The sequence below is a fragment of the Schistocerca piceifrons genome, chromosome 6 (assembly GCF_021461385.2).
Source record: "Schistocerca piceifrons isolate TAMUIC-IGC-003096 chromosome 6, iqSchPice1.1, whole genome shotgun sequence".
Lineage (NCBI taxonomy): Eukaryota > Metazoa > Arthropoda > Insecta > Orthoptera > Acrididae > Schistocerca > Schistocerca piceifrons.
In genome coordinates, this window is record NC_060143.1 from 42008345 (window position 1) to 42034909 (window position 26565).

General features: G+C 44.6%; 2 protein-coding genes across 2 annotated transcripts in view; one reads left to right on the forward strand and one right to left on the reverse strand.

Moving 5' to 3' along the window:
- The window catches only part of LOC124802854 (protein CASC3), a 110822-nt gene extending 108689 nt beyond the window's left edge, over positions 1 to 2133 (reverse strand). The window contains exon 1 of the mRNA XM_047263877.1: positions 1850 to 2133. Within this exon, the coding sequence (XP_047119833.1) occupies positions 1850 to 1951 (102 nt within the window). The 5' untranslated portion in view covers positions 1952 to 2133. The remainder of the gene's footprint in view (positions 1 to 1849) is intronic.
- Positions 2134 to 2497: 364 nt separating this feature from the next.
- On the forward strand, positions 2498 to 25797 carry LOC124802763 (V-type proton ATPase subunit G). Its single transcript, XM_047263754.1, has 4 exons — positions 2498 to 2652; positions 2836 to 2936; positions 15446 to 15544; positions 24812 to 25797. The coding sequence occupies exons 1-4, from the start codon at positions 2571 to 2573 to the stop codon at positions 24884 to 24886; spliced, it is 357 nt and encodes a 118-aa protein (XP_047119710.1). The 5' UTR covers positions 2498 to 2570; the 3' UTR covers positions 24887 to 25797.
- The last annotated feature ends 768 nt before the right edge of the window (positions 25798 to 26565 follow it).

Consider the following 26565-nt stretch of genomic DNA (forward strand, 5'->3'; position numbering starts at 1 on the left):
ATGTGCATAGATAGCGGGTCAGGCTTGTGAGTGAGTGACCATTTGTAGCTACAGTTTATGGCGGGTCAAGGCCCATTGAACATAGGCCGGTACACACACACACACACACACACACACACACACACACACACAGAGAGAGAGCGAGAGAGAGAGAGAGAGAGAGAGAGAGAGAGAGGGGGGGGGGTGCTATCACTGTGGTGACCACTCACTATAAAGTAAGAAGATATTTTCAGAATGCAACAATATTTATTCTGGAAGCTGATGAGGTGGAAAAAGCTAGCCAGGTCCTCTGAAAGGTAAACTTGGGCAATACTACAGCTCTGGCTGGGCTCCTTCAAAAGCTGATGACAGAGCAGAATGCATGAAGACATCACCGTCCAGTGGCGACACCGACTGCTGCGACCTGTTATCGATTCCAGGGGTGGTGAGGCACTACTGCTGGAGGAATATTGGCCAGCAGACTCTTATAAATACCCCCCCCCCCCCCCCCAAAAAAAAAGTCAGACCCTCATTAGTATGTGGTCATCCCTTAAAGTTGTTATAGTTTTGTAGGCCCATTGTGTTTCTCTTCAGTTCACCTCCCTCCTTCCCCAATCCACCATTATGTGATCAGAGACCAGGAATGGATATGGAGATTTGGAGTGAAAAGCACACTCAGTATAAATTGCAGTTGTAAACTCAATTGTGAGTACCAGCATACAACCTACTGATTATCTGAATAAAAATAAGTAAATAATAAAAAAAAAACAGTTACTTGGGCTTCTCAGAGCATGGGGAATGTTAATTATTACCTTCACGAGCTTGAACATTTTCTTGGGCACAAGATAGGTTTTCCTATCAACTACCAGGTCTTGCAGTTTGCCTTATTCAACAATAATTTTGCAGTCCATACAACAAATTTTCCTTTGAAACGTGTTAGTAAAAGGGGGCAATGGACAATGTGAATGATCTACACAACCCAATATATTTCCCACAAAATTAACAAGCCAAAAACTCTATTACATTATCTTCCTTCAGTGGTGCACTCTTTCTCCACCATTAATGCAAACATAAGCAATCAAAAGCCTGTAATTGACTAGAGACTTCTGTAGGACCCAACTGAATATGGGAGAGTTTTCAGTACATTGTTCATAAACCCCTTGAGCTTTAATTGGAAAAGACGGTTTGAACTTCAGGAAGGGTTCTGCTACTGACTCAAATTATGCTGCATTAGTGGCGTTCCTCATTGACTAAATGGACACACAAATATTCTGTTCAAAGAAATATTGTGACAAATTGAATATTTCTACACATCTACGCTACCTCTAAAAACTGATTCCTTAATCAGGCAAGTTATAAAAAGAGCTCTTCAGATCTAACTCCCTTTATGTTACCAGATGCTTTCAATCAATTCATTTAAAATTCACACCTGAAAGAAGCAGATTTGATCGAGGACACATCTGGCAATTTACAAAATAAGCTTCTCATACGCCATGGACGTAAAGAACACAATGGGACTCCAATTCTTGTGCTTCTGATTCTGATTTCTAACAATTAAAGCTTTCTAGACTGAAAAAAAAATTTCTTGAAAGCGAAGCAACGCGTCGGCGCTAGCCTTGCGTGTGCTGCCACATGGCTCTGACAGAAAAATAAGCTACGCCGCTTGGGGAACTTAACAAAACACTGCATTTTCGATGGCAACACTTACTGTTTTTCTAATGTTCTGTGTCTACAATTCAAGAAAGGTTCATCCCAATTTTAAACTTCCGACCTATATACATTTCATTTGGTAGACATTCGCTGACGTCTAGTAATGTTTCTATTCGTCAACATATGATGAAAAATTTAAATAAATTAGTTTCATACTTACTCCTTCTGAGCCTTTCTTGACGTCCAGACCATCGAAAGAGCTTTCTGACAATCCTTCAGACTCGCCAGAAGTTGTCTCTCTACGCCTGATTCTTTCGGACATCTTGTTTAATTACCTTACTGCCTTTTAAAATTTTCGCCTTTTACATACCTAACATGTACACAAATAACTTTGGCAGAATATGTTTTTAAGTTACAGCTTTTGTAACAAACAAAAACACACACACAGTAGCACTTTTAATTATTAAGGCACTTCAACAAATGTACGTATTTTGAGAGATCTAAGTCACCAGATAGATATATCACTTATAACTATATGTAAACAAATCAGCATCACAAAGGCTGTGAGTTGACAATATTGCCATTAGATACGATACTCTTCAATATTTACTGTACGAATATATGAATACAATACGACGAAAAATATGTTATGATAAAATATAAATGCCTTGAGAGAGATTTTTTTCTCTGATATGCATTATTATTATTGAAAATATATTTCAGTTAGCTTTATTGTGTTCATTCATTTGCAACAATTTGTGTACCTGATATTATTTTCGTTTGCACTGAATGTTTATTACTTTTCTTAAAATATTTATTATCACTTGCCACAATATGATCTGTGGCAAGGCGACTGTAGCGCCGTACATTGTTGAAACAAGGAACGATTATGCTGCTTTATATCTCTTTGAGTCATATGATCGATCTGTAAGTACAGGAAAATGGCAAGCCAGACACAGGGAATTCAACAGCTCCTAGCAGCTGAAAAAAGAGCTGCAGAGAAGGTTTCAGAAGCGAGGAAACGTAAGTAAAAATGAGAAATACCGTCGTGCAAACTTTTGATATTTTTTGTCTCTTTATTTTAGCAAGAACACCTTACTGAAGGGGGCGTGACCTCGATTGGTTGAGTGAATGGTTTGAATTTAAAGAATAAGTAGTATACTATCTCGTTTGCTTGTTAATGAAGTTTCACCTTTATATTCGCAGGAAAAGCACGCAGGTTGAAACAGGCCAAGGAAGAAGCACAGGAAGAAATTGAGAAATACAGGCAAGAAAGAGAGAGGCAGTTTAAAGAGTTCGAGGCAAAGGTATATCAATAGTGAAAGTTCAGACTACTTTCTCGTAGTGACTACTTCAATAATATGAAATTGCATTAAAATAAAGTCAACTTTCACAATATCAGCCATTTTTAAGCTTCAAATTTCGCTAACGATATGCCATTATACATTTTTAGGGCGTTACACTTCCAGAAAACATTCTAAGAACACGTTAGACTTTCAGCAGTCTGTATTTTTAATTGTGAGAAAAGGCTAAGGGAATCGAATCGAGGTACAGTTATTCTTCTCATGCTTCATATGTGAATGGTAAAGGAAGAAGCCCTAATAACTGCTACAGGAGAAGGTACCTCCTGTTATACGCTTCAGTGGTTTGAAGAGTATAGGTGTAAATGTAGTAGAAGGAAAGCAGCCCTATACCTGTTTCCTCTTTACTGGATGCTGCAAGAATGAGAAATTCTCATTGTGGAGATTCATATTGTAGACATGTGTTATGTTGTTTCCATCTATTGAATAACGTATGTTGCCAGTGCATAAAATGTGTAAAATACTGAATAGGTATATTTATATAATAGTAGTTTGAGGTGGGGAGGGAAGGAAAGCTGAAAGATAAAGTTAATGGTGATGGGGAAATATTCTGATACAGTATGATTGGAAAATGAAGAGTGCCTGCCGTCTAAAAGGTTTGCAGAATGACTCTCGTTCCCAAGAGATTATGCACTAAAGCACCAAAGAAATTGCTATAGGCATGCATATTCAAATGTAGAGATATGTAAATGGGCAGAATAACAGCGCTGTGGTCGGCAGTGCCGATATAAGACAATTGTCTGGTGCAATTGTTAGATCAGTTACTGCTACCACAATGGCAGGTTATCATGTTCTAAGTGAGTTTGATTGTGGTGTTGTAGTCGACAAACGAGCAACCTGTCACAGCATTTCCGAGGTAGCGATGAAGTGGGGATTTTCCTGTATGGCCGTTTCTCGAGTGTACTGTGAATATCAGAAATACGTTTAAAAAAATTTAAAAAAAAAACTCTATACAGTGCTGCAGCTGAAGTAAGATCCTGCAAGAATGGGGCCAATGACGAATGAAGAGAATCGTTCAATGTGACAGAAGTGCAACCGTTCCACAAATTGCTGCAGATTTCAATGCTGGGCCATCAGCATGTGTCAGCATGCGAACTAGTCAACAAAACATCATCAATATGGGCTTTCGGAGCCGAAGGGCCACTCGTGTACCTTTGAGGACTGCACAACAGTGCTTTACACCTCGTCTGGGCCCATGAACTCATTTCAAATTGTATCAAGCGGATGGACATATACGGGTATAGAGACAACCTCATGAATCAATGGACCCTGCATGTCAGCAGGGGACTGTTCAAGCTGGAGGAGGCTCTGTAATGTCTGCAGTTGGAGTGATATGGGACCTCTGATACATCTAGATATGGCTCTGACAGATGACATACGTAAGCATCCTGTCTGATGACCTGCATCCATTTATGTCTACTGTGCATTCCGATGGACTTGGGCAATTCCAGCAGGACAATTCAGACACCCCACACGTCCAGAATTGCTACAGTGTGGCTCTAGGAACACTCTTCTGAGTTAAAATACTTCTGCTGCTCACCAAACTCCCCAGTCATGAAGATTATTGACCATATCTGGGATGCCTTGCAACATGCTGTTCAGAAAAGGTCTCCACCTCCTCATACTCCTACAGATTTATGGACAGCCCTGCAGGATTTATGGTGTCTGTTCCCTCCAACACACCTTCAGACATTAGTAGAGTCCATGCCAAGTCATATTGCAGCTTCTCTGCATGTTCGCAGGGGCTCAACACAATATTAGGCTAATGTTGTCATTTAAAATTGTCTACTCAGTGTATCAGATTTGACGGTAGTGCCACACTTATTGATTTTGTGGAACAGTCCCATCAGCAAGGGTAACATTGTCCACAGTGAAGAATGTGCAACACCTAGAGATTATATTCACAGCCCATAAAGTCTTAAGTTCTGATGATTCCACACACACTTTACTGGCCAAAATTTAGCCTCTTTAGATTTCTTTCTTCCTAAAAACCAAAGAGACCCATTAGTGGACTCCATTATCGTGGTATTCCAAGAGAACATTTTCTGCTGTGGTGTTTCAGGATATCTTTGCAGATGACACTTATGAAGGATAGTTTACAAAGTTGGTTGATAAGCGGAACTGAACTTCATACACTTTCCTTTGCTCTTAAGTCCTTCTGATAATGTGATATCCAAACAAATGTATTAGTGTGTGCAGTTCTCTTAACTCAGCTAAAGACCAGATCAGGGGCAGCAACAGTCATGAAGGTGCTTCTCTACTGCTCATAGGTTGGCAATGCTTAAATTTTGCGTAACCATTGGGATGATACCTTCACATAACCAATGAAGGGTAAAACAAAAAGGGGGGGGGGGGGGCAATGAATTTCTGGCCCCGAAATAGTAACAATTCCCTTCTTTGCTTTAATCTTAAATATTAGGCTGTCTCTTATGAATATGTCATGAATTGTGAAATTTTGGTTAGTTTGGAATGTGACAGTTTGGTTGTGAGCTGGTGAAGCCAATGAATGTGAAGTCTGAAGAAGAGACTGATCTTTAGCCGAATATCAGGCCTAGGTTAGGTTAGAATACAACTTTTTTACTCGCAAATTAAATTAATGATCTTTGTTGTCACGACTTTCTTAAGAATGTCGCAAATTATGAGACTGTGGTTAGTTTGGAACCCAATAAAACAGTTCAGATTAAATTAATAATCTTTATTGTGTTGACTGAGTCATTTTGGCTCAGTTTGCATATTTTCGACATGTGTTTTCTTTCAGTTCATCTGAAGTAAATAAAGTATTTACTCAAGGGAAGTGAATAGTAAGAATGATATGTAAAGCAGGTAACCATACATCTTGCAAAAGCCACTTAAGGATCTTGTCTGTTTACGCATGCAAAATGAATGTGCTCAGTTCATTAGACACTATATTACAATGTACTGGTTATTCTGTGATCTGTCCAAGATATTTGTCTGTATATTAAATTAGAATACTATGGTGTAACAACAGATGCTGCAAAATAGTTCATATCATATATCTCCAGCCCCCACCAGAGGGCTCACTATTGTTTCATGAGTTCATTTGTGGTGGCCATGGTGCCCCGAGCTGTTGCACCCTATTCTTCCTTCTCAGCCTGCATTTCCTTCCTCGTTAACCCCCGCTCCCCAGTGAGCTTGCCACTTTTTGGTGAGTTTGTGCTTGGCTACCACGGGGCCCCAGCTTTTGCACCCTTTTTTACCTTCTGTGCTGCATGTCTATCCTCTTGCTATCCCCCTCCCCCCGGGGAACATGTCTACATGTTGAGTTCTGCATTGTCTGTCGCTGACGGAAGAACAGTCTCGCCTTTGTTTTTCGCTCCCTTTTCCTTTCTTTGTTTCTCTTCTATCATTCCTCCGCTTCGGCGTTTGAGGTTCCTCTTTTCTTCTTCTCCCCTGTGTGCTCCTGAAAGCTGGCCCATGTGTCTGACGCATAACAGGTGACTGGGTAATGCCTAATTCCCAGCCCTGGGTTGACAGGTAGGGTTCGCACATACCCCCTGGTACAGGTCAGGCCCAGGGAGGAGTGATTACCTGAGCTGTGAGCTGCAACCTTCCCAAATTGCTGGTTGGTCCCTCTGTTAAGTTGTCGGGAGGTGTGACCTGAAGTTTCAACAATCACCTAAGGCAGGTGCACCCCCCTTGTGAAGGGGCCCCCAAAGTTGGAAGGAGTGCGCCATTGGATACACTGGCGATCATGGGGGATTTCCTCGCAATGAGTCAATCATCATCACGATTGTCGTCTACAAAACATAAACATAATGAGGCTACTTATTCAAGACCCTTCCCGCTGCACCACAGTACTTTGTGGTCTCACATACTGAAGATGGTCAGTCCTTTGCCATGGTAAATCCATTTATTATTCAGAAAGGTATTGATGCAGTTTCCGGCCCTGTGAAATCCTGCTCTCGTTTATGGAATGGCACTTTGCTTTTGAAGACTACTTCCGAGTCTTGAACACAACAACTGCTTACTGCCTTGCTTCACCACGGCTACCCTGTTTGTCGAGACCCATAGAACTTTGAATTCTTCCCATGGTATAATTTACATCATGCTGCTCGATAGTGTGTGGCCGAAATCCAATTTTACCTCTCTGATCAGGGTGTCATTGCCTTCCACCGTGTATTGAAGATAGATTCCTCCTTAGTGCCCACCCACACTCTTTTCCTCACCTTTGATAAAGTAGTGCTGCTATCCAAGATCAAAGCAAGCTATGAAATTATCACAGTTTGGCCATACGTTCCAAACCCAATGCGCTGCTACGAGTGTCATCGTTTCAACCAAACTAGAACGTCTTGTCAACACCCAGCCAAGTGTATAATCTGTGGGCGATTGTCTGCCTCCTTCTCCCCGCTGTATCAACTGCAATGGTGGCCATCCTCCCAGGATTGTCCTATGTATCTTGTTGAGCGGACTGTCCAAGTGATCCGGATAAAGGAAAAAGTGCCTTACCCAGTCGCTCGCAAGTTACTGGCTAGTCTGCAAACCCTGTGTTCTCCTGTCCGCCACCTATAGTTCTGTTCTTGTTACCCCCTCGCTCCATGAAGGACATGGCCATGCAGACATGCAACCTCAAATTCAGTTCTGATGTTGTGAAATCGCCCAGTGTCAAGGTAGCATTGCCATCTCCCCCCCCCCCCCCCCCCCCCCCCCCCCCCCCGCCTCCCCCTGTCCAGCTGTACAACAATCCGTCAAACTCTTGCCTCAAGGGGCGAAGCCACTAGCCACACAACCGGTAGGCCGGAAAGGACAGGAGGAGTATTCCCTAGTAGACTTCCTCTGTCCCTCCAGCCAAACAACTCCCAAGTCTTCCTCCAACCGGAAAGGCTCAAAGAAGTCCACCAAAGACAAACGGTCTTCTCCTTTGCCAACTTGAAGATCCTCTTCGACGGTGTCACCATGTGCAACCTTAGCCAGGCCTGCCTCTGTATTGCCGGTGCACACTGCCAACCGTTTTTCAGAGTTGGACTCCACAGACCCACCGCACAAGCAAGCCGATGCTTCTGTGGACCCCATGGAGCAAGATCCTCCTGCTTCTCTGCCCTGTAGTAGCTACTCTACGCCAGCTGTCACTCGGCGGCCACCGAGTTGACACCCCTACATCTCTTCCTCCTCATGGCTGTCCTCCAATGGAACTTTTCCCTCATCTCCTGACTTTTTCCTTCTGTACCATTTATATCCCCCCCCCCCCCGTCATTCGGTGTCACCACGGCAGACTTCCTTAAGCTTATTGGGCAGCTACCTCCCCCATGTTTGCTACTTGATGACTTTAATGCGCATCATCCCCTTTGGGGTTCTCCCAGGACCTGTTGGAGAGGTGCCCTCTTGGCTGACCTTAACCAACTTAACCTCTTGTGCCTTACACTGGAGCACCCACTTTCCTCTCCTACTCCTCGTACATGTATTCCATTTGGACCTATCCTTCTGTACTGCCCAGCTTGCCCATCGTCTTGAGTGGTCCGTTCCTTCTGACACCTACTCGAGCGACCATTTCCCGTGTGCTCTGCATTTGCTGAATCCTACCCCGTACATGTGCATGCCCAAATGGCAACTTACTAAGGCTGACTGGCAGCTTTACCCTGGAGGCCTTCGAAGAACAAGATTTCCCCAGTTGTGATGACCAGGTGGAATATTTCACCAATGTTATCTTTACTGCTGCAGAACGTTCCATTCCTCGCACTTCCTCTTTATCATGTCATGTCACTGTCCCTTGGTGGACTGAGGGATGCTGTGACGCAATTTGCACACGGAGATGTGCTCTCCGTGTTTCTAACTGTCATCCTACAATGGCAAACTGCATTCATTATAAAGAGATGCATGCAAAATGTCGGGTTGTGTTCTTCCAGATAACAATAGGAGCTAGCTGGATTTCATTCACTACTTCTTTTAACAGTTTCCCCCCTTCCACTGTCATGTGGCCAACCTCGGACGGCTCTCTGGGACCAAGATCCATTCCCCAATTTCTGGCCTCATGGTAACAGATATTGTGGACCCTATTGCTATCTCCAACATCTTGGGCCACCATTTTGCAGAAGTATCAAGCTCTTCCCACCATCTCCCTGCCTTTCTCCATTAGAAATGAGCGGAGGCGGCTCGGGCGGTACTCTTCTCTTCTCCAAATCGTGAATGCTACAATGCCACCTTTACCATGACTATCGGAGAACTAGATCATGCTCTCAGTTTATCCCGATCCTCCACCCCAGGGTCAGATGCCCTCCACATTCGGATGTTACAGCACCTTTCTCTTGCAGGCAAGCACTTTCTGCTTAACACGTACAACTGCGTTTGGGCAGAGGGCACATTTCCTGGATACTGGTGCGAAGCCACTGTCATACCCATACCTAAGCCTGGTAAGGACAAAAACCTTTCTTTTAGCTACTGCCACATCTCTCTTACCATCTATGCTTGCAAGGTGATGGAATGTATGATTCATGTCTGGCTGGTATGGTGACTTGAGTCTTGCAGTTCACTGATGAGTGCACAGTGTGGATTTCGAGTGTGGCGTTCTGCAGTTGACCATCTCGTTACTTTGCCCACCCATCTCATTAATGGTTCTGTGCGGAAATGTCAGACTGTTTCCCTGTTCTTCGATTTGGAGAAGGCCTAAGACACCTGCTGGAGAACTGGTATCCTCCATACTCTTTACACATGAGGCTTCCATGGCTGCCTGCCCTGTTTCCTTCAGGCATTTTTAAAAGATTGAGTTTTCAATGTGCGTGTGAGTTCTGCCTTGTCAGACACCTTTGTCCAGGAAAACGGTGTGCCCCAGTGTTCCATCCTGAGTGTCATCCTCTTTGCTATCGCCATTAACCGTATACGGGCCTGTCTCCCGCTGGCCATTTCCGACTCTCTTTTTGTTGATGATTTTGCCATTTATTGCAGTTCCCCACAGACCAGTCTCACTGAGCGACGTCTTCAGCGATGTCTTGATCGTCTTTACTCCTGGAGCATCGACAATGGCTTTAGCTTTTCCACTGACAAAACTGTCTATATGAATTTCTGGCAACACAAGTGGTTTCTCCCACCATCTTTACATCTTGGGATGTTTCCCTTCCATTCATTGAAACCATTAAATTCCTGGGGGCTCATGCTCGATAGGAAACACTCTTGGTCCTCCCATGTAACTTACCTGGCAGCTCGCTGTACGCAGTTCCTCAGTGTCCTGCATGTCCTCAGTGGTACTTTCTGGGGTGCCGATCAAACCACCCTCCTCCATTTGTACTGTCCCTTGTCCATTTGAAACTTGACTAAGGTGCTTTGTTTACGCATCTGCACACCCATCCCTCTTACGCTGTCTCAACACTATCCACCTTTATGGCATCCGTTTGGCCACAGGCGCCCCTTTTACACCAGCCCGGTTGAGAGTCTGTATGCTGAAGCTGCTGAACTATCACTGTCCTACCGCCATGACTTTCTCCTCAGCAGGTATGCATGCTGTCTGTATGCCAAGTGTGGCTACCCATCCTATGCCTCCTTTTTTTGATGATTCCTTTGATCGTCTGTATGGGACGCATTCCTCTTCTGTTACCTCCTGGAGTCTGTTTTCAGCACTTGCTATGGCGGCTTACCTTCACACTACCTGCAACTTTCCGGTGGGTGTGAACCCTTCATCACCTTGGTTTTGTGAAGTGACCCATGTTAACCTTGGCCTTCATTCACTTCCGAAGGACACTACTCCAGCCTTGGTCTATTGCCTTCAGTTTCAAGACCTTCGCATGGAACTTTGCAATAGTACCTTTGTGTACAATTATGGCTCTCCGACTGAGTGTAAGGTTGGGTGTGGCTTCGTCATTGACACCCATGTCTTTCGATATCGGTTTCTGGCACACACCTCAGTATTTACAGCCAAGCTCTCACCTTGTATCAGGCCACGGAGTACATCCGGCAACACAGCCTTTCAATAGTGTCCTCTGCTCAGACTCACTCAGTGCCCTTCAAAGTCTACGTGCGCTGTACACAACCCATCCCTTAGTGCAGCGGGTCCAGGAAAACTGTCACTTGCCCATTCTTGGTGGAGCCAGTGTGATGTTTTTGTGGGTTCCTGGTCATGTAAGTGTGTCAGGAAACGAGGCTGCTGACACTGCTGCCAAGGCTGCAGTCCTCATACTTTAGCCCACGAGTACCTATATTCCCCAGTTGTTTTTTGCGCCCTGAATCAAAACAAAATCAAATTTCCTTCCCTGTGCCTCTTTCTCCCCACCTTGCAGTTTTGTTCCCCTTGCCTTTTCTGCCAATCTTTATTTTTGGTGATTTTGGTCCCCCTTAGAGGTTTGACCACCTCTTCTGCATTTCCTGTCTGTAGTGTGAGTCATTAGGGGAAGAACTCCCTATCTGGTATCTATGGTGTTGATTCATCTCCCCCCTTCCCTTTCCTCTTCCTTTCCTGCTGTAGCCCCATCTGCCTCACTAGATCACCAGCATGTGTAGCCAGTCAGTGTGGTAGTGTTGTTATGTACCCATCTGGTTGAGCCCCCCCTGACAACACAGGGACCACATTTCTGATACTTGAGCTGATGCCTCCCCATGTGTGCTTAGGACTGGTTGCTTGTCGTGGTGGATCATTAGAACTCGTGGCAACGGCCACTGTGCCAGACAGCCCTTACTTTCGCTGTGTGGTGCCCATGGGAAGAGCCCCTGATGGGAGTGGGTGGTATCGGGACGGGTACTTTGTGCATGAAGCGTATCAAACTCCAAAAATTTGGCCGTTCTCCTATGGCTGTCTCTTTGAGTGGTAACGGATCATTGACTTCTGCTTCTTATGACTGTGCAGCTTTCGCTTCCCTGGCTACACCATGGGAGCAGGACCGGATCCACCAGATTGGTGTGAAGCACTTCCCCCGCTACCTGGTTTGTACTAGGGCATATGGGGACACATTCACCACTGCAAAGCCATTACTCATTCTGGGAAATAGTGAAGAAAATTTTGGGGAATTGGAGTCTCTCAGTAAGATGTGGTCAGGTTCCTTGTGGATCAAAACTTCATATTACATATCACCAGTCTTGGAATATGGCCCAGGAAGTTATTTTTCATAGGGTCCTCATCTTTCAAATTGTTGACAAATTCTGGGCCAGTCTGGAACGAAGGTGTGTTCATTGTGTTTGGCATATGCAGAAAGATTGTATGGACAACTGCACTGATACTATCGATTCTGCCTTTCAAGGGACATACCCTTCCAAAGGTTTTATGGATCATCAGCCCTTTTCACACTGCTCCTCTTGGACCCAGTTCACCATCGTGGTATCTGTTTAGCCATCAGTGCCTATCACACTAGCCTTGTCGATAGTCTTCTGGTTGACGCTGTGACGCTTGGATCCCTTCCCTTTCGATTTGGCAGTCAGCTCCTGGTTTTCTCTGCCATCACTATCTGTGCTCTTCTCGTGCTCACCCCTCATATTCTATTCTTTTCATGTCTTCAGGCTGTTGCTGGCCCATTGCCTGCCCTCAGGTGGGTTTAGTGGTTTGGATTCACCTCACTTCTCTCTGCCATAACCTCCATCTCCCCTCCTTGTTCTCTTCCCCATGTTCTCCCCAAGTACCCCCGCTTGGTTAGTTCCTCAGCCATACATTCCAAAAGCCTCCATCGCTCTAATGGTGTTTGTTTGTTCTGAATGGTGTTAGGGTAGTTTCAGGATGTGGGAAATGCCTTCATGTCTTCTGTTGGCACAGAATGCTATCTCTTGCCTGACATGTGGAGTGTTTACTGCAGAATTGGTGGCCATCTATCGGGCCCTCTGTATTGCTCAGTGCCTCCCACCACCACCACCACCACCACCACCATCACCACTACCAATCCCTTGGTCTCTGTCATCCACGACCTTCTTACTGATATTGGTGATGCTGCGTATTTGGTCGATGTCCTCCTTTATGTTCCTGGCCACATAGGTATACCGGATAATGAACTTGCTGATCACCTGTGGGGGGAGGGGGAGGGTGGCCGCCACCTAACCCCCATTCTCTGAAACCTCTCCAGAGGTGAGTACGTGGATTTGTGGCTTTACATCAAATCCTGTTTTCCTCAATTGTGGGTTGAATCATGGGAGGCTACCCCCCCCCCCCCCCCTGTCTAATAAACTTTGTGCCGTCAAAGAGACTCTCACCATGTGCCGTTCTTCCCTCTGCCTCTCCTGGCAGGAATCTATCATCCTTTGCCATGTTCATATTAGACGTACTAAGTTGACCCATGGGTTTTTTACTCCCCAAGGAACCGCTCCCACCCCACTTCCTCCTTTGTAGTTGCAGGGATCCACTAACAGTGATCCATATTTTGCTGGACTGCCCGTGCCTTTTGACCCTTTGCACTAAATATGTCCTTCCACTTCCTAGTATTGAGTGTTGGTGGAATATCCTTGCATTGTTATGTCTGTCCTGTTTTCTTTGCAAAAATGGTTTGCACTCTCAGGTATAAGCCCTTGAATTTTCCTCTGGAATTTGAGTCCCTTAGTTAGTGTAGGCATTGGTTATGGAGACCTTGACCTTACCTCTAAACCAGCCAGGTTCTCCCTGCCTTTTCCCTGCATTTTGCTTTGGTTGTTTTACCTGTTTTGTTTCCCATTTTCACGTGTTTTCTTCCCCTGGTGGTGTTCCCATTGCATCATGGTGGTGTGTGGTGTGGTGATGGTCGATGGCAGCGCTGATGCCCCATTTGCGTTGGGGGGGGGGGGGCGGGGGGCGGCAGTCATTAAAATGAAAGTGTTTGTCATTGTGGCAGGATCTTTTCATGAATTTCAGTTACCAACTTTCTCCTTTGAATGTGAAAATATTTTGTTGGTGCCCATCTACATGGGAGGAAATGATCATTGTAATAAAATAAGAGAAATAAGAGCTTGAATGGAAAAATTTAAGTTTTTGTTTTCCTTGCTTGCTGTTAGAGTGTGGAGTGGTAGAGAAATAGCTTTAATATGGTTTGATGAACTGTCTGAACTAGGCAGTTAATTGTGAATTGCAGAGTAGTCATGTAGTAGTACAAAAAAGGAAAAAAATACCTCATTGCTCAATCTTTCCACAAATTACCTCAATATCTAAATACCGGGATCGAAAAGCTTTGTTAATCTACTTGGATAGCAGCAGCATTACATAAATAGGACTAGATGTTTACAGGTGTAGGTATATATATTTGCAGATACCACTGTAATCCAGTAAATATTAAGCTACCAGTAGTAGAACGGAAGTGGCTGTAAACTTGCAGAAAGACATACAAAAGTGAAACACTGTTAGTAAAAATATCAGTAAATTCTTGAGCAATTTACTTCAAATTTCTTATAACTGCAATAAACTTTTGGACAAACATAGGCTACATCTTTTTGATGTGTGACACTAATAAACATTCAGAAAGACATGAGCTACATTTTAAAAAAATATTGGTGTTTTACAAATGTATATATACTATATAAAGGGAAAATGTTGGGAAAAATGTCAAAGTTCTTGATCAACATGCTTCATATTTCTATATGATGCTCTAACAAATAACAGGAGGATGTAGGCTTTGTATTTTTTAGACCAACAATGTACAGGTGTTGTGTTAAAACCAACTGTGAGAAAGAAAATGCTGTGCAGTGCTGTAATGTAAAAACTGTGGTTTCGTTTTCTCTCCACAGATGTCTTGTCATGCCCACCACTAACAAAACTAATTTTCCCAGTTAATTGTTGGACGATTAAAGTCTCCAGTGATGATTACGGTATGACTGGGGAACTTGCATACAAGTGAACTGAAGTTATCTCTAAAAATTTTGGTTAAATCAGGAAAAGAGCCTGGTGGGCAATAGAAGGATCCGATTATCATTCTATGCCCACCCTCAGTACTGAGTCTTTACCAAACAATCTCGCATGCAGTTTCAGTTTCTACCTCAGTGGATTTGAGTTCCTGGTCTACTGCAACAAATACACCACCTCCATTTCCCACTTGCCTATCCTTTCAATATGTACTTTAAATTTTTCTCAAGTCTCACTGCTGTCAATTTCAGGTTTCAACCAGCTTTCTTTACCTAATACTATGTGAGCTCCACTGCTTTTCATGAGTGCTTCAAACTCTGACACAATGCTTTGGCAGTAATATTAGAATTTTAAGACTCTCACCTGTGGGAATGTGTTATGATTAGAATGGAGAAACATTTTTAATGTAATAGCATCACAACAGAAATGAGAATTTTTTGCTTCATACAGAATGTATCAATTACAAAAGCTGTATTTGTAATGTAGTTGATTGCTGATTAAATCTGAAGGAAATGGCTGATGCCATAAGTATATATAGGGAGAAAAAGTGTTGTGCATTTGACAGGGTGAACTAAAAACCAATGTAAATAAGTGTTGTGGATTGTCTCTCTCTCTCTCTCTCTCTCTCTCTCTCTCTCTCTCTCTCTCTCTCTCTTTCAAAGCATCTATTGTATCTAAAAGATACAGAGACCCGAACTTACTAATTAGCGCATGTGTTTTTCCTTTACAGCACATGGGTTCGCGGGAGGACAGAGCTGCACAGATTGAAGCAGAAACAAAAGTAAAGATTGCAGAAATGGAAAAATCTGTAAATCAACGAAAGGAAAAGGTATAAAGTTTTCTGTTAAAAAAAATATTAATAAGCTTGTAGGTGTAGATGTGGGGGTGCACATTTGCTTTTACATAGATATAATGAAATATGAAACACTTCTTACATACATAAAACTACTCTCAACTTGCACCTTGGCTTGAGGTAGTGTTTGACAGTGGGACACAAGCTGAGAGTGGAAGAGAGGTACGAAGGCATCATTTCCAATGCATAAGTGTATAATGGGGTTGGGGAGGGAAATGGGAGAAACTTACTGGACATGTGTGCCATGGAATTTTAAGGTACTCTTGAATTAATCAGAGAAAAGGTTTGTAGTGTCATTAATTTAATTCATTGAAACCACAGATTGAAATCATAACTTCCAAATATATTCAAAAGCTGGGCCTTAGGATAACCTGTTCCTCCATAGTAATCACATACGTAAGACATCAATATAACATACTATGATTTTCTCAGAGTATGTTTAATTGATGAAATGGTGTGTCCAGAAGGATTCCATAATCATGTCATTGAGTGAGAACATTTCTAACATGCCTTGCGTCCAGTTGATCAAAAACCAGTAGTCCTTCATTTATAATACTGAGACCTTCATCCTCTCAGCTCCCTGTTCCTACAGGGCAGATTCAGTGCAACACTCGACTGTAGCACCTCACTTGCACTGTCATTAGCAGAGCTTCAGAAAATGTGACACTACATGGCACTACCTCACCAGACAGTGTTCTTCATATCACTTTTCTAAAATCCGCATATCATATGACTTCATACAATTTCAGTTCTGTAACATCAGTAAATAGGGTGATGGTCAACATCTTAAAGCAGTCCGTCCTTAGAGAACTGAACATCTTTCTCCAGTCTGCCATTACTTGTCACAGTGTGGCAAATGTGCTTTCTGCTGTTGTCACTCAGTGGCCCCTTTCCCAACTGTCCTACTGCTTCATGGCTCCGTCCCTGCTGGAAAATATGCTAGACACTAATCGATAGAATACCCCAGGTGATAGGCAGAGTCGTGTCAACTGGCACAAAGGGTCAAGAAGGAAAGGTGTATTGTTAGTGTCTGCACCAGACAGTATTTGAAAACCTGAAAGCACTCACCTGCAGTGCTCTAGTGTCAGGAGGGAGACTCTAGATGGAATAGGCTCCTGGATCATGACTTCCCTGTTGTAGAGCATCCTCTGCAACTGGATATTGTGTTGCCAGTATGCACCCTCTGTAATCAGTTACTTCAAAAAGGGAAAATCAAACAATGGAAAATCCAGGAGGGAATGTAATATTATGAAAATGATAGTTGCTACTCACCATGTTGTGGAGATGCTGAGTCACAGATAGGTACAACAAAAAGACTGTCGCATAATGAGCTTTCGGCCACAAGGCCTGTGACGAAAATACACGCGCACACATGCGCATGCAGACACAACTCCCCCCCCAGGGGATCCACAACTCTTTTGTGGATACGTGTGTAGCGAGCACGGGACCCCGAGCTAATGTGGCCTTCCTTCTTTTCCGGGCTGCATACCCCCCCTTTCCGTATCCTTCCCCATCCCCCATCTTCGCCCTCCCCCCTCACCTCTGGCTCTTTCCTTCCCTTTCTCCCCCTCTGGGAGTATGGTTTGTGCCTACGTCCGGAGACGGACGCTTGTAAATGTACCGCACTCTTCGCCTTCCTTGCTTGTATGTCTTCATCTTTCTTCGTCCTTCTCTTCTCTTTACCTCTTCTCTTTACCCTTTTCTCCGCTGCGGCGTTTGAGACCTCTCCTTTCCTTTCCCTGTCTCTTTCTTCCTCCCTGTGCGTGTCTGAAGGCCGACCCACGCACTTCCATGCGTAGCCGGTGACGGGGTAACGCGTAATTCCCCACCCCGGGTAGACAGGTAGGACACGTACGTACCCCCTGGTAACGGCCAGGCCCAGGGAGGGGTGATTACCCGAGCTGATACCTTCCGAAAGTGCCGATTGGTCCCTCCGTCCGTTTGTCGGGAGGTGTGACCTGAGGTGTGAGCAATCACCTAAGGCGGGTGAGCCCTCGGTGAGGGCCCCCACAAGGAAGGAGCGCGCCATCGGAGACGCCGGTAATCATGGGGGATTCTTCCGCAATGGTTTCCTCACCTTCCACTATGTCTGCTCACAAACGTAAGTTCACTGAGTCTCAGCCACAGACGGTTCTTCCATCGTTGCCACAGTTCCTTGTTGTTTCTCGGTCTGACGAAGGTCACGACTTTTCCACGGTCAACCCTTTCATTATTCAGAAAGGTGTCGACGCAATTGCGGGTCCTGTAAAGTCTTGTTCCAGATTACGGAATGGCACCCTGTTGTTGGAAACACACAGTGCCCTCCAGGCTCAAAAATTGCTGCGTACTTCTCTGCTCCACACCTTCCCTGTCCGGGTGGAACCGCACCGTACCTTAAATTCCTCGCGTGGAGTCGTTTATACACGCTCCCTCGATGGATTGTCTGACGAAGAAATTCAGCACTACCTGTCTGACCAGGGCGTCACAGCTGTTCATCGGGTTATGAAAAGGGTTGACTCGAACATCATTCCAACCCGCACTGTCTTCTTGACATTTGACAAAGTTCAACTCCCATCAAAAATCAAAGCAGGCTATGAGATAATTTCCGTTCGCCCTTATGTCCCAAACCCCACGCGTTGCTATCGATGTCAGCGGTTCAATCACACCAGCCAGTCCTGTTCCAATCCGGCCAAATGTGTTACATGTGGCAAGGATGCCCATGAGTGTGCTTGTCCACCTCCATCCCCTCACTGCATCAACTGTATGGGTGACCACGCTGCTTCCTCTCGAGATTGCCCCGTTTTTAAGGACGAAAAGCTCATCCAGGAAATAAAAGTGAAGGAAAAGGTGTCGACCTTTGCTGCTCGAAAGTTACTCGCCAGTCGACAGCCCACTGTGCCTCAGAAAGGAAAATACAGCGCTGTCCTTGCTTCTCCTCGGCCAACAAAGGAGGCGGCCACGCAGACTTGCGACCTCACCTTTAGTACCACGGTCGTCAGATCGGCCAGCGCAAAGATCGCCCGTTCAACCTCACCACTTTCGCCTGCCCACTCTATGGCTCACCCTTCGTCGGGTTCTGCTAAATCTCGAGCCCAAAAGTCAGACGCCAAGTCTTCGAAAAAAGAGCAGTCTCGTGAAGAGTTTTTACGTACCGCAACTTCACAACCATCGGTTCCTCCTTCATCTAAACATCATACTTCCAAGAAGGCTACGAAGAAACACAGTTCCTCTCCTTCTCCGCCAAGGCGTGTCCCATCTACAGCACCACCTGGCGGAAATCGCCCTCGGCCGTCTTCTGTGTCGCCGAGGCGCACTGCTGGTGGCCGGTCAACTGGCCGATCGTTGGTGGTGGAGCTGCTCCTGACCAACCTATGGATCAGGATCTTCTGCCTTCGACTGAATGCCATTCCATGCTGTCGGTCGCAAGCTCTGAGCAGTCGTTGAGTTGACAGCACCCTTGGTCACGTTCCTCCATTTTCTGTTCACCCTATGTCCATTATCCACTGGAATATCCGCGGCATTCGAGCCAATCGGGATGAATTGTCGATCCTCTTACGATCCTACTCGCCGGTCATCTTCTGTCTTCAGGAAACAAAGCTGCGTCCCCATGACCGCTTTGTTCTCCCTCATTTTCAGTCCGTCCGATATGACCTCCCCTCTGTTGAAGGCACTCCAGCCCATGGAGGACTCATGATTCTGCTCCACGATACTCTCCATTATCACCAAATCCCCTTAAACAGTTCCTTCCAAGCTGTCGCTGTCCGTCTTTCCCTTTCTGGATACACATTCTCTCTTTGTACAGTATACATTCCATCGTCCACACCAATGGCACGAGCTGATCTCCTTCATCTTCTTGGTCAGCTTCCACCCCCCTATTTGCTGGTTGGGGACTTCAATGCCCACCACCCGCTTTGGGGATCTCCACATCCTTGTCCACGTGGCTCACTATTGCTAGACGTCTTCCACCAAGCGGATCTAGTCTGCCTCAACACTGGGGTCCCCACATTTTTGTCTGCCTCCACGACAAATTTATCTCATTTGGACCTTGCGGTCAGTACTGTTCCGCTAGCTCGGCGCTTCGAATGGTTCGCCCTTGATGATACACACTCGAGTGACCACTTTCCATGTGTTCTTAGACTGCAGCCTCAACTGCCATATATGCGCTCGCGACGCTGGAAGTTTGCCCAAGCCGATTGGGCACTTTTTTCGTCTCTAGCGACATTCGATGACCGTCGCTTTCCCAGCGTCGACGATGAGGTCACACATATTACCGACGTTATTCTCACAGCTGCGGAACGTTCAATACCACGCACCTCCAAATTGCCCCGGCGCCCCCCAGTTCCTTGGTGGAACGAGGCATGCCGTGACGCAATACGTGAGCGGCGACGTGCTCTTCGCATTTTCCGTCACCATCCAACTTTGGCAAACTGTATCCGATATAAGCAGCTCCGTGCGCGATGCCGTCGCGTCATCCGCGATAGCAAGAAGGCAAGCTGGAAATTCTTTATTAGCTCATTTAACACCTTCACTCCCTCCTCGGAAGTTTGGAGTCGGCTTCGACGGTTCTCAGGCGCGCCTAGTTTCTCCCCGGTCTCTGGGCTCACTGTCGCGCATGATACCTTAGTGGACCCCGTCGCAATTTCTAACTCATTGGGTCAGCACTTTGCTGAGATTTCGAGCTCTTCAAATTACCCGCCAGCGTTTCTCCCGAAGAAACGTGGAGCGGAAGTGCGACATCTTGCTTTTTCCTCTCAAAATCGCGAAAGCTACAATACTGTTTTCTCCATGCGGGAACTCCAACATGCCCTCTCTTCTTCTCGCTCCTCCGCCCCAGGACCGGATGGTATCCATGTCCAAATGTTGCTGCATTTATCAACCCATAGCCTGCGTTACCTCCTTCGCCTTTACAATCGAATTTGGACCGACAGTACCTTTCCCAGGCGATGGCGGGAAGCTATTGTCGTTCCCGTTCCGAAACCTGGAAAGGACAAACATCTCCCCTCTAGCTATCGCCCCATTTCTCTCACGAGTAGTGTCTGTAAGGTTTTGGAGCGTATGGTGAATTACCGTTTAGCTTGGTGGCTGGAATCCCGCAGTCTTTTAACACCAGCCCAATGCGGATTCCGAAAGCATCGTTCTGCCGTTGACCATCTTGTTGCTCTCTCCACTTATATCATGAACAATTTTCTCTGGAAACGCCAAACGGTAGCAATATTTTTTGATCTGGAGAGAGCATACGATACCTGTTGGAGGACAGGCATCCTCCGCACACTGTTCTCTTGGGGCTTTCGAGGCCGGCTGCCCCTTTTTCTTCGCGAATTTATGGCAGAGCGCACATTTAGGGTGCGGGTGAACACTACTCTCTCCCGTACTTTCTCCCAAGAAAACGGCGTACCCCAGGGCTCCGTGCTGAGTGTTGTACTGTTTGCCATCGCCATTAATCCAATTATGGATTGTCTCCTTCCTGATGTCTCGGGCTCCCTCTTTGTGGACAATTTTGCGATCTACTACAGCTCTCAACGGACCAGCCTGCTTGAAAGACGTCTTCAAGGATGTCTCGATCGCCTCCACTCGTGGAGTATCGAAACCGCCTTCCGTTTCTCACCCAGTAAGACCGTTTGTGTTAATTTTTGGCGACGTAAGGAGTTTCTTCCGCCCTCCTTACATCTAGGTCCTGTCAACCTTCCGTTTTCCGACGTCGCTAAATTCTTGGGTCTTATGTTTGACAGAAAACTGTGCTGGTCCTCCCACGTTTCCTATCTTTCGGCTCGCTGTCTGCGTTCCCTTAACACCCTCCGTGTCCTGAATGGTACCTCCTGGGGAGCGGACCGAGTGGTCCTTCTCCGCCTCTATCGCGCCTTTGTGCGCTCGAAATTGGATTATGGAAGCATCGTCTACTCCTCTGCTCGGCCGTCTATTCTTCGGCGTCTCGACTCTATCCACCACCGTGGATTACGTTTAGTGTCTGGAGCTTTTTACACCAGCCCTGTGGAAAGCCTTTATGCTGAGACTGCTGAACCTCCGCTGTCCAATCGACGGGCAGTCCTTCTGAGTCGTTATGCTAGCCATCTGTCTTCCATGCCTGCTAATCCAGCCCATGACCTTTTTTTCGACACCTCCTTTGATGTCGGGTATGCAGGCCGCTCCTCCTCCCTACTACCCCCGGGAGTCCGCTTCCGTCAACTGCTCCATTCTCTTTCCTTCCGCTTTCCTAAAACCTTCTTGACAACTTGGGGTACAGCACCGCCTTGGCTCCGTCCCCGGATCGACTTGCTCAGAGACCTATGTCAATTTCCCAAGGATGGTACCCCTACACTTGTCTACCGTCGGGCATTTGCTGCTCTATGTGCACAAATGACGGAAGCCACATTTATTTACACCGACGGCTCGAAAACATCGTTAGGTGTAGGGAGTGCCTATATTGTTGGCGACACCCCAAATCACTTTCGGCTTCCCGACCAGTGTTCGGTTTATACTGCGGAGCTTTACACTGTTCTCCAGGCTGTCCACTACATCCGCCGCCATCAGCGGATACAGTATGTTATCTGCTCAGATTCTCTCAGCTCTCTCCTAAGTCTCCAAGCTCTTTACCCTGTGCACCCTCTGGTCCACCGGATTCAGGACTGTCTGCGCTTGCTCCACCTGGGGGGTGTCTCAGTGGCATTCCTCTGGCTCCCGGGACACGCTGGTATCCGTGGGAATGAGGCGGCCGATATAGCGGCCAAGGCTGCAGTCTCTCTTCCTCGGCCAGCTATTCAGTCTCTTCCGTTTACCGATCTACGGAGCGGTTTATGTCGCCAAGTTGCTCATTTATGGCATGCGCATTGGTCAACACTTCCCCATAATAAATTGCGGGAAGTGAAAGCCCTTCCTTGCGCTTGGACCTCTTCCTCCCGAACGCGTCGTCGGGAGGAGGTAATTTTAGCTAGACTCCAGATAGGGCACTGTCTTTTTAGCCATCGACATCTTTTAAGCGGTGATCCTCCCCCACTCTGTCCCCACTGCTCTCAGCTGTGGACGGTCAGACACCTTTTAATTGAATGCCCCTATTTTAATCCGTTACGCTCCCGTCTACAGCTATCGCCTGATCTATCGTCGATTTTAGCAGATGACACGCGCTCAGCTGACCGCGTTCTACAGTTTATTAGTGACAGTGAAATGACGTCAGTCATTTGATTTTTTTTTTTTTTTTTTTTTTTTTTTTTTTTTTTTTTTTTTTTTTGTTTGGGGACAACCAACCCCTTTCTATAGTGGATTTTTAAGCATTCCTTCTGCCTTTAGTTTCTCAAATTTTATGACTTTGTTTCCCTTGCTGCTGATTTTAAATTTCGTTTTTTTCCTGTTTCCTACGTCACGGGCTGGGCGCTAATGACCATAGAAGTTTTGCGCCCTAAAACCATAAAACCACAAAAACCAGACACAACTCCACCCACGTGACCAGTCTCCAGCAGCTGCAGCCGACTTAAAAAGGCTATGACTTCCTAAAATGAAGTCCCTTCTGTCTGATGTTTTGCCCCCCCTCCCACACCCCTAAAATAACTTTTCATCACTAACACGTCCCTGCTCCCCAATCTCAGTAATATCAGTAGGACACTATGCTTCTACTGCACCCATTTCCTTACCCTCTGGTTGCTACCCCTGTGACCATATCTGCTGTAATACTTGCCCTGTTGTGGCCCAAGAGGGAGGACGCATGATTATTGACAAGGTCTTACCTCGATTGATGCAATCTATATGGGACTATTGCATGGGTAGCTCACAGGACTCCAATCTGCAAAGTACCTTCGAAACTTAAGGGTGTTTAGAGACACTGAACTTGGCGTAATTCTCAAGGAAGCTCTGAGGCAATGAAACTCGGAATAATTTAGTTACAATGGAAGTATACTCCTGGCACTACTGAATGGAGTTGCTAGAACTCGGTGAATGCTGTCGCTGTCTCTGGTTTAGACAGCACAACTAGTCAGCTGCCGTCAACCTCATGAACCTGAGTCTACCTTCCCAGTAATGATACTCTGCCAAAAGTCCCCACTTTCCTAAGTCCACAACCTGGCAATGACTGACACAGGCATAGTGTCCCAGATGACTATGAAACTGAATTCCCTATTATTTGGGGCGGGTTGTCTCATTGTAGCACTTATCACATTCTGGTAGATTTCCTCTCACATACTCTTTTGTGTGAACCTGACCATATTTGTGGCAGATCATTATGGGACCAGAGTTGCACACTTGGTGGATGTTACCCTCCTCGTGTGTGTGTGTGTGGTGTGTGTGTGTGTGTGTGTGTGTGTGTGTGTGTGTGTGTGTGTGTGAAAATGGGGGGGGGGGGGGGCGGTTAGGCACCAGGGTGACACTGTTTGAGTAAACGATTACACAAATGCAACTGCTGCCTTGCTATGACAATTCCTAGCTACAACGCAAATTTAATGCCAGTTTCACCTGACAGTATCAGATTCCATGACACTAGGCACCCTCCTATCACCACTTACACCTGACCTATAACTGGCAAAACATATACTGTCAAAGAGAAGGCTACACATCGTATACCAGCTGTTATGTAAACACTATTTGGCCATCTACATTGGCATGACTACCACCAAGTTATCAAGTAGAATGAATGGGCATAGACAGAATGTATACTGGTGACACAAAATACCCTGTTGCAGAGCACACTTTACAACATTAGTCATGACCCCATTGTCTGTTTCACCACACGTGCCATCTTAATTATCCTTCTTGATGCTAGTTTCTCAGAACTCCATAGGTGGAAACTAGCATTACAACATGTACTTGGTTCTTGCCACCCATTTGGCCTAAATTTATGTTAATTGTGGTCTCAGGAATCAAAGTGTACTGGTTACAACTTAAGAATCTTACATTCAAGTTAATAGTCTCTAAAATTAACAACAGTTTCAAGGATATGGGATGTATTCTAAGTTTCACGCATTTGTAATTTTTTTAATCGCCAGCCTACAGTTGCTTTTTAATCTAAAGCACTTGTGTATTAACTGAAAGTTTCCTCAAGAAACTTAGAATAGTTATCCATTTGAACCATTAAAGGAAATTACTCTAGTAACATAGTTACATCATCAGTGGTTCATCATCCACATAGTAATTGGTATTAATTATAAAGATCAAAATAAAAAAGTTGAAGTGATACAGATTATTCTTCTACTCTGTTATGGTAAAGTGTTATAATTCATTTGCTGATTTTTAAATATAAGAGACTATTATCTTCAAATTCTATGTATTTGTTTTCTTTTTCAGTTAATAGAAAGGATTTTGGAATTGGTGTACGATATCAAGCCAGAACTCCATAAGAACTTCCGAGCTGCAAAGTAGGCTCTGTATTTGATGGAAATAAGTTTCAAAATTGGTATATAAAATTCCAGTGAATGTAATAAATTGCATAAAATTTTTGCCATCTGTTATTTAAAAAAGTATTATAAACATTTATTCGTTACAGCTCAGATCTGTAGTTTGAAAGTCGGTGGTGGGATAACCAAACAGAAAACAAAGAAAATAAACATTTGTTCATTATTAATGTACCTGTGCATTTCTCCACCACATAAGAGGGGAATTTTTCCCATTTGGGTCACATGCAGTAATAAATCAACTTTCACACAATTTTTGTGATGTGTTTTTAATTGCTGATGGCAGATAAATTCAGTATTAATTTGAATAGCAGTATCAGAGTTTAAGGAACATTATTCTAAAAGTAATAGTGATTATTTGAATATGCTCGTTGTAATTTTGTTCAGTAATAATGCAATTCTCTAATCAAATCCTGTGGCACTTGTTTCACTGCTTTTCATATTTATTTCTTATAAGATTTTACTATAATATGTGGTGCATGGCCTGTTACAATCCTGTTCCCATTCCTCCAGTGGTATATTTGGTTATAGAAGTATAGGGTAGTGATAGATGTGGGATAAAGCAGTGGATTCCTTGCCTTGTACTGTGTACAGTAAGTGTTAATAGATTAATAATATGTAAATAAATTTACAGCTATTGTGTTTATCATCATTCCAAATTGTACCAAATTATATTGTTTGTTAGTTAACATTAAAAGTGTGTGTGTGTGTGTGTGTGTGTGTGTGTGTGTGTGTGTGTGTGTGTGTGTGTGTGTGGTTAACGAGTCATTCTGAAATGATGTAAAATATTTAACATAACTTATGAAAGAAAATCATTGTAAAACTTCATACTTCATGGCAAGGTATAAAGTTGGAATAAATATGAAATATGTAAATTTACTTGCAGTACTTGTATCTCTCCTTATTTTTATAGTGAAAATATTGTAAATGATCTAACTGATGGACATCTTAGCCCAACACCTGTTGATGATGTATATGATCTGCTAGGGTGACATAATTATTCAAGGGTGATACTACTGGCCACCGTGAACTACAGAGTTGGTATAGTTGCATGATGTAATCCAAACCACCTGAGATGCAACAGCCTGAATTATGAAGGAGTTGTTCATTTTTCATATGTGTTTAAATTAGAAATTTTTCAACACTAGCACATTTTTCAGATGACTACGTCAGCACCACCAGTCCTTTGGTAATGTAAACTGTGGGCATGCTGCAGTGACTACTGAGGATGGAACAATGGTGTTTTAATTTTTTTATTTTTAAAAGATAATCCCAAGTGTAAGTTCTGCTACTAGCCAGTAAATAGATATCTGTTATAGCAACAGTCACTATTGAGTAACCTCTGGTGCCACCGGCAGAAGAAATTTGTGCGAGGCATACACTGACAATCAGGACTGTCTGAGGGGAAGTTTGTTTTCATAGCACCTTGTGGGAACAAAATGGTTTTTATTGTTCAAACTCCCAACAGAGAGGAGGGGGCATGAAAAATTAAGAATCGTCGTTAAGACAGTAACAGGCAACAAGTTTGCCAAAAGTCATTTATAGCAGTCAACATAGAGGAGGGATTCTTTGAAAAATACACAAAAGTTAGGAAGGAATTGCCAGAAATGTAAAAGGATTCTAACTACTTCAAAATGGGACTCAACT

Coding starts and splice junctions, on each gene's coding strand:
- LOC124802763 (XM_047263754.1), top strand. CDS start 2,571: ATGGCAAGCCAGACACAGGGAATTCAACAGCTCCTAGCAGCTGAAAAA. Junction 2,653..2,835: donor GGTTTCAGAAGCGAGGAAAC/GTAAGTAAAAAT, acceptor TTATATTCGCAG/GAAAAGCACGCAGGTTGAAA. Junction 15,545..24,811: donor TAAATCAACGAAAGGAAAAG/GTATAAAGTTTT, acceptor TTTCTTTTTCAG/TTAATAGAAAGGATTTTGGA.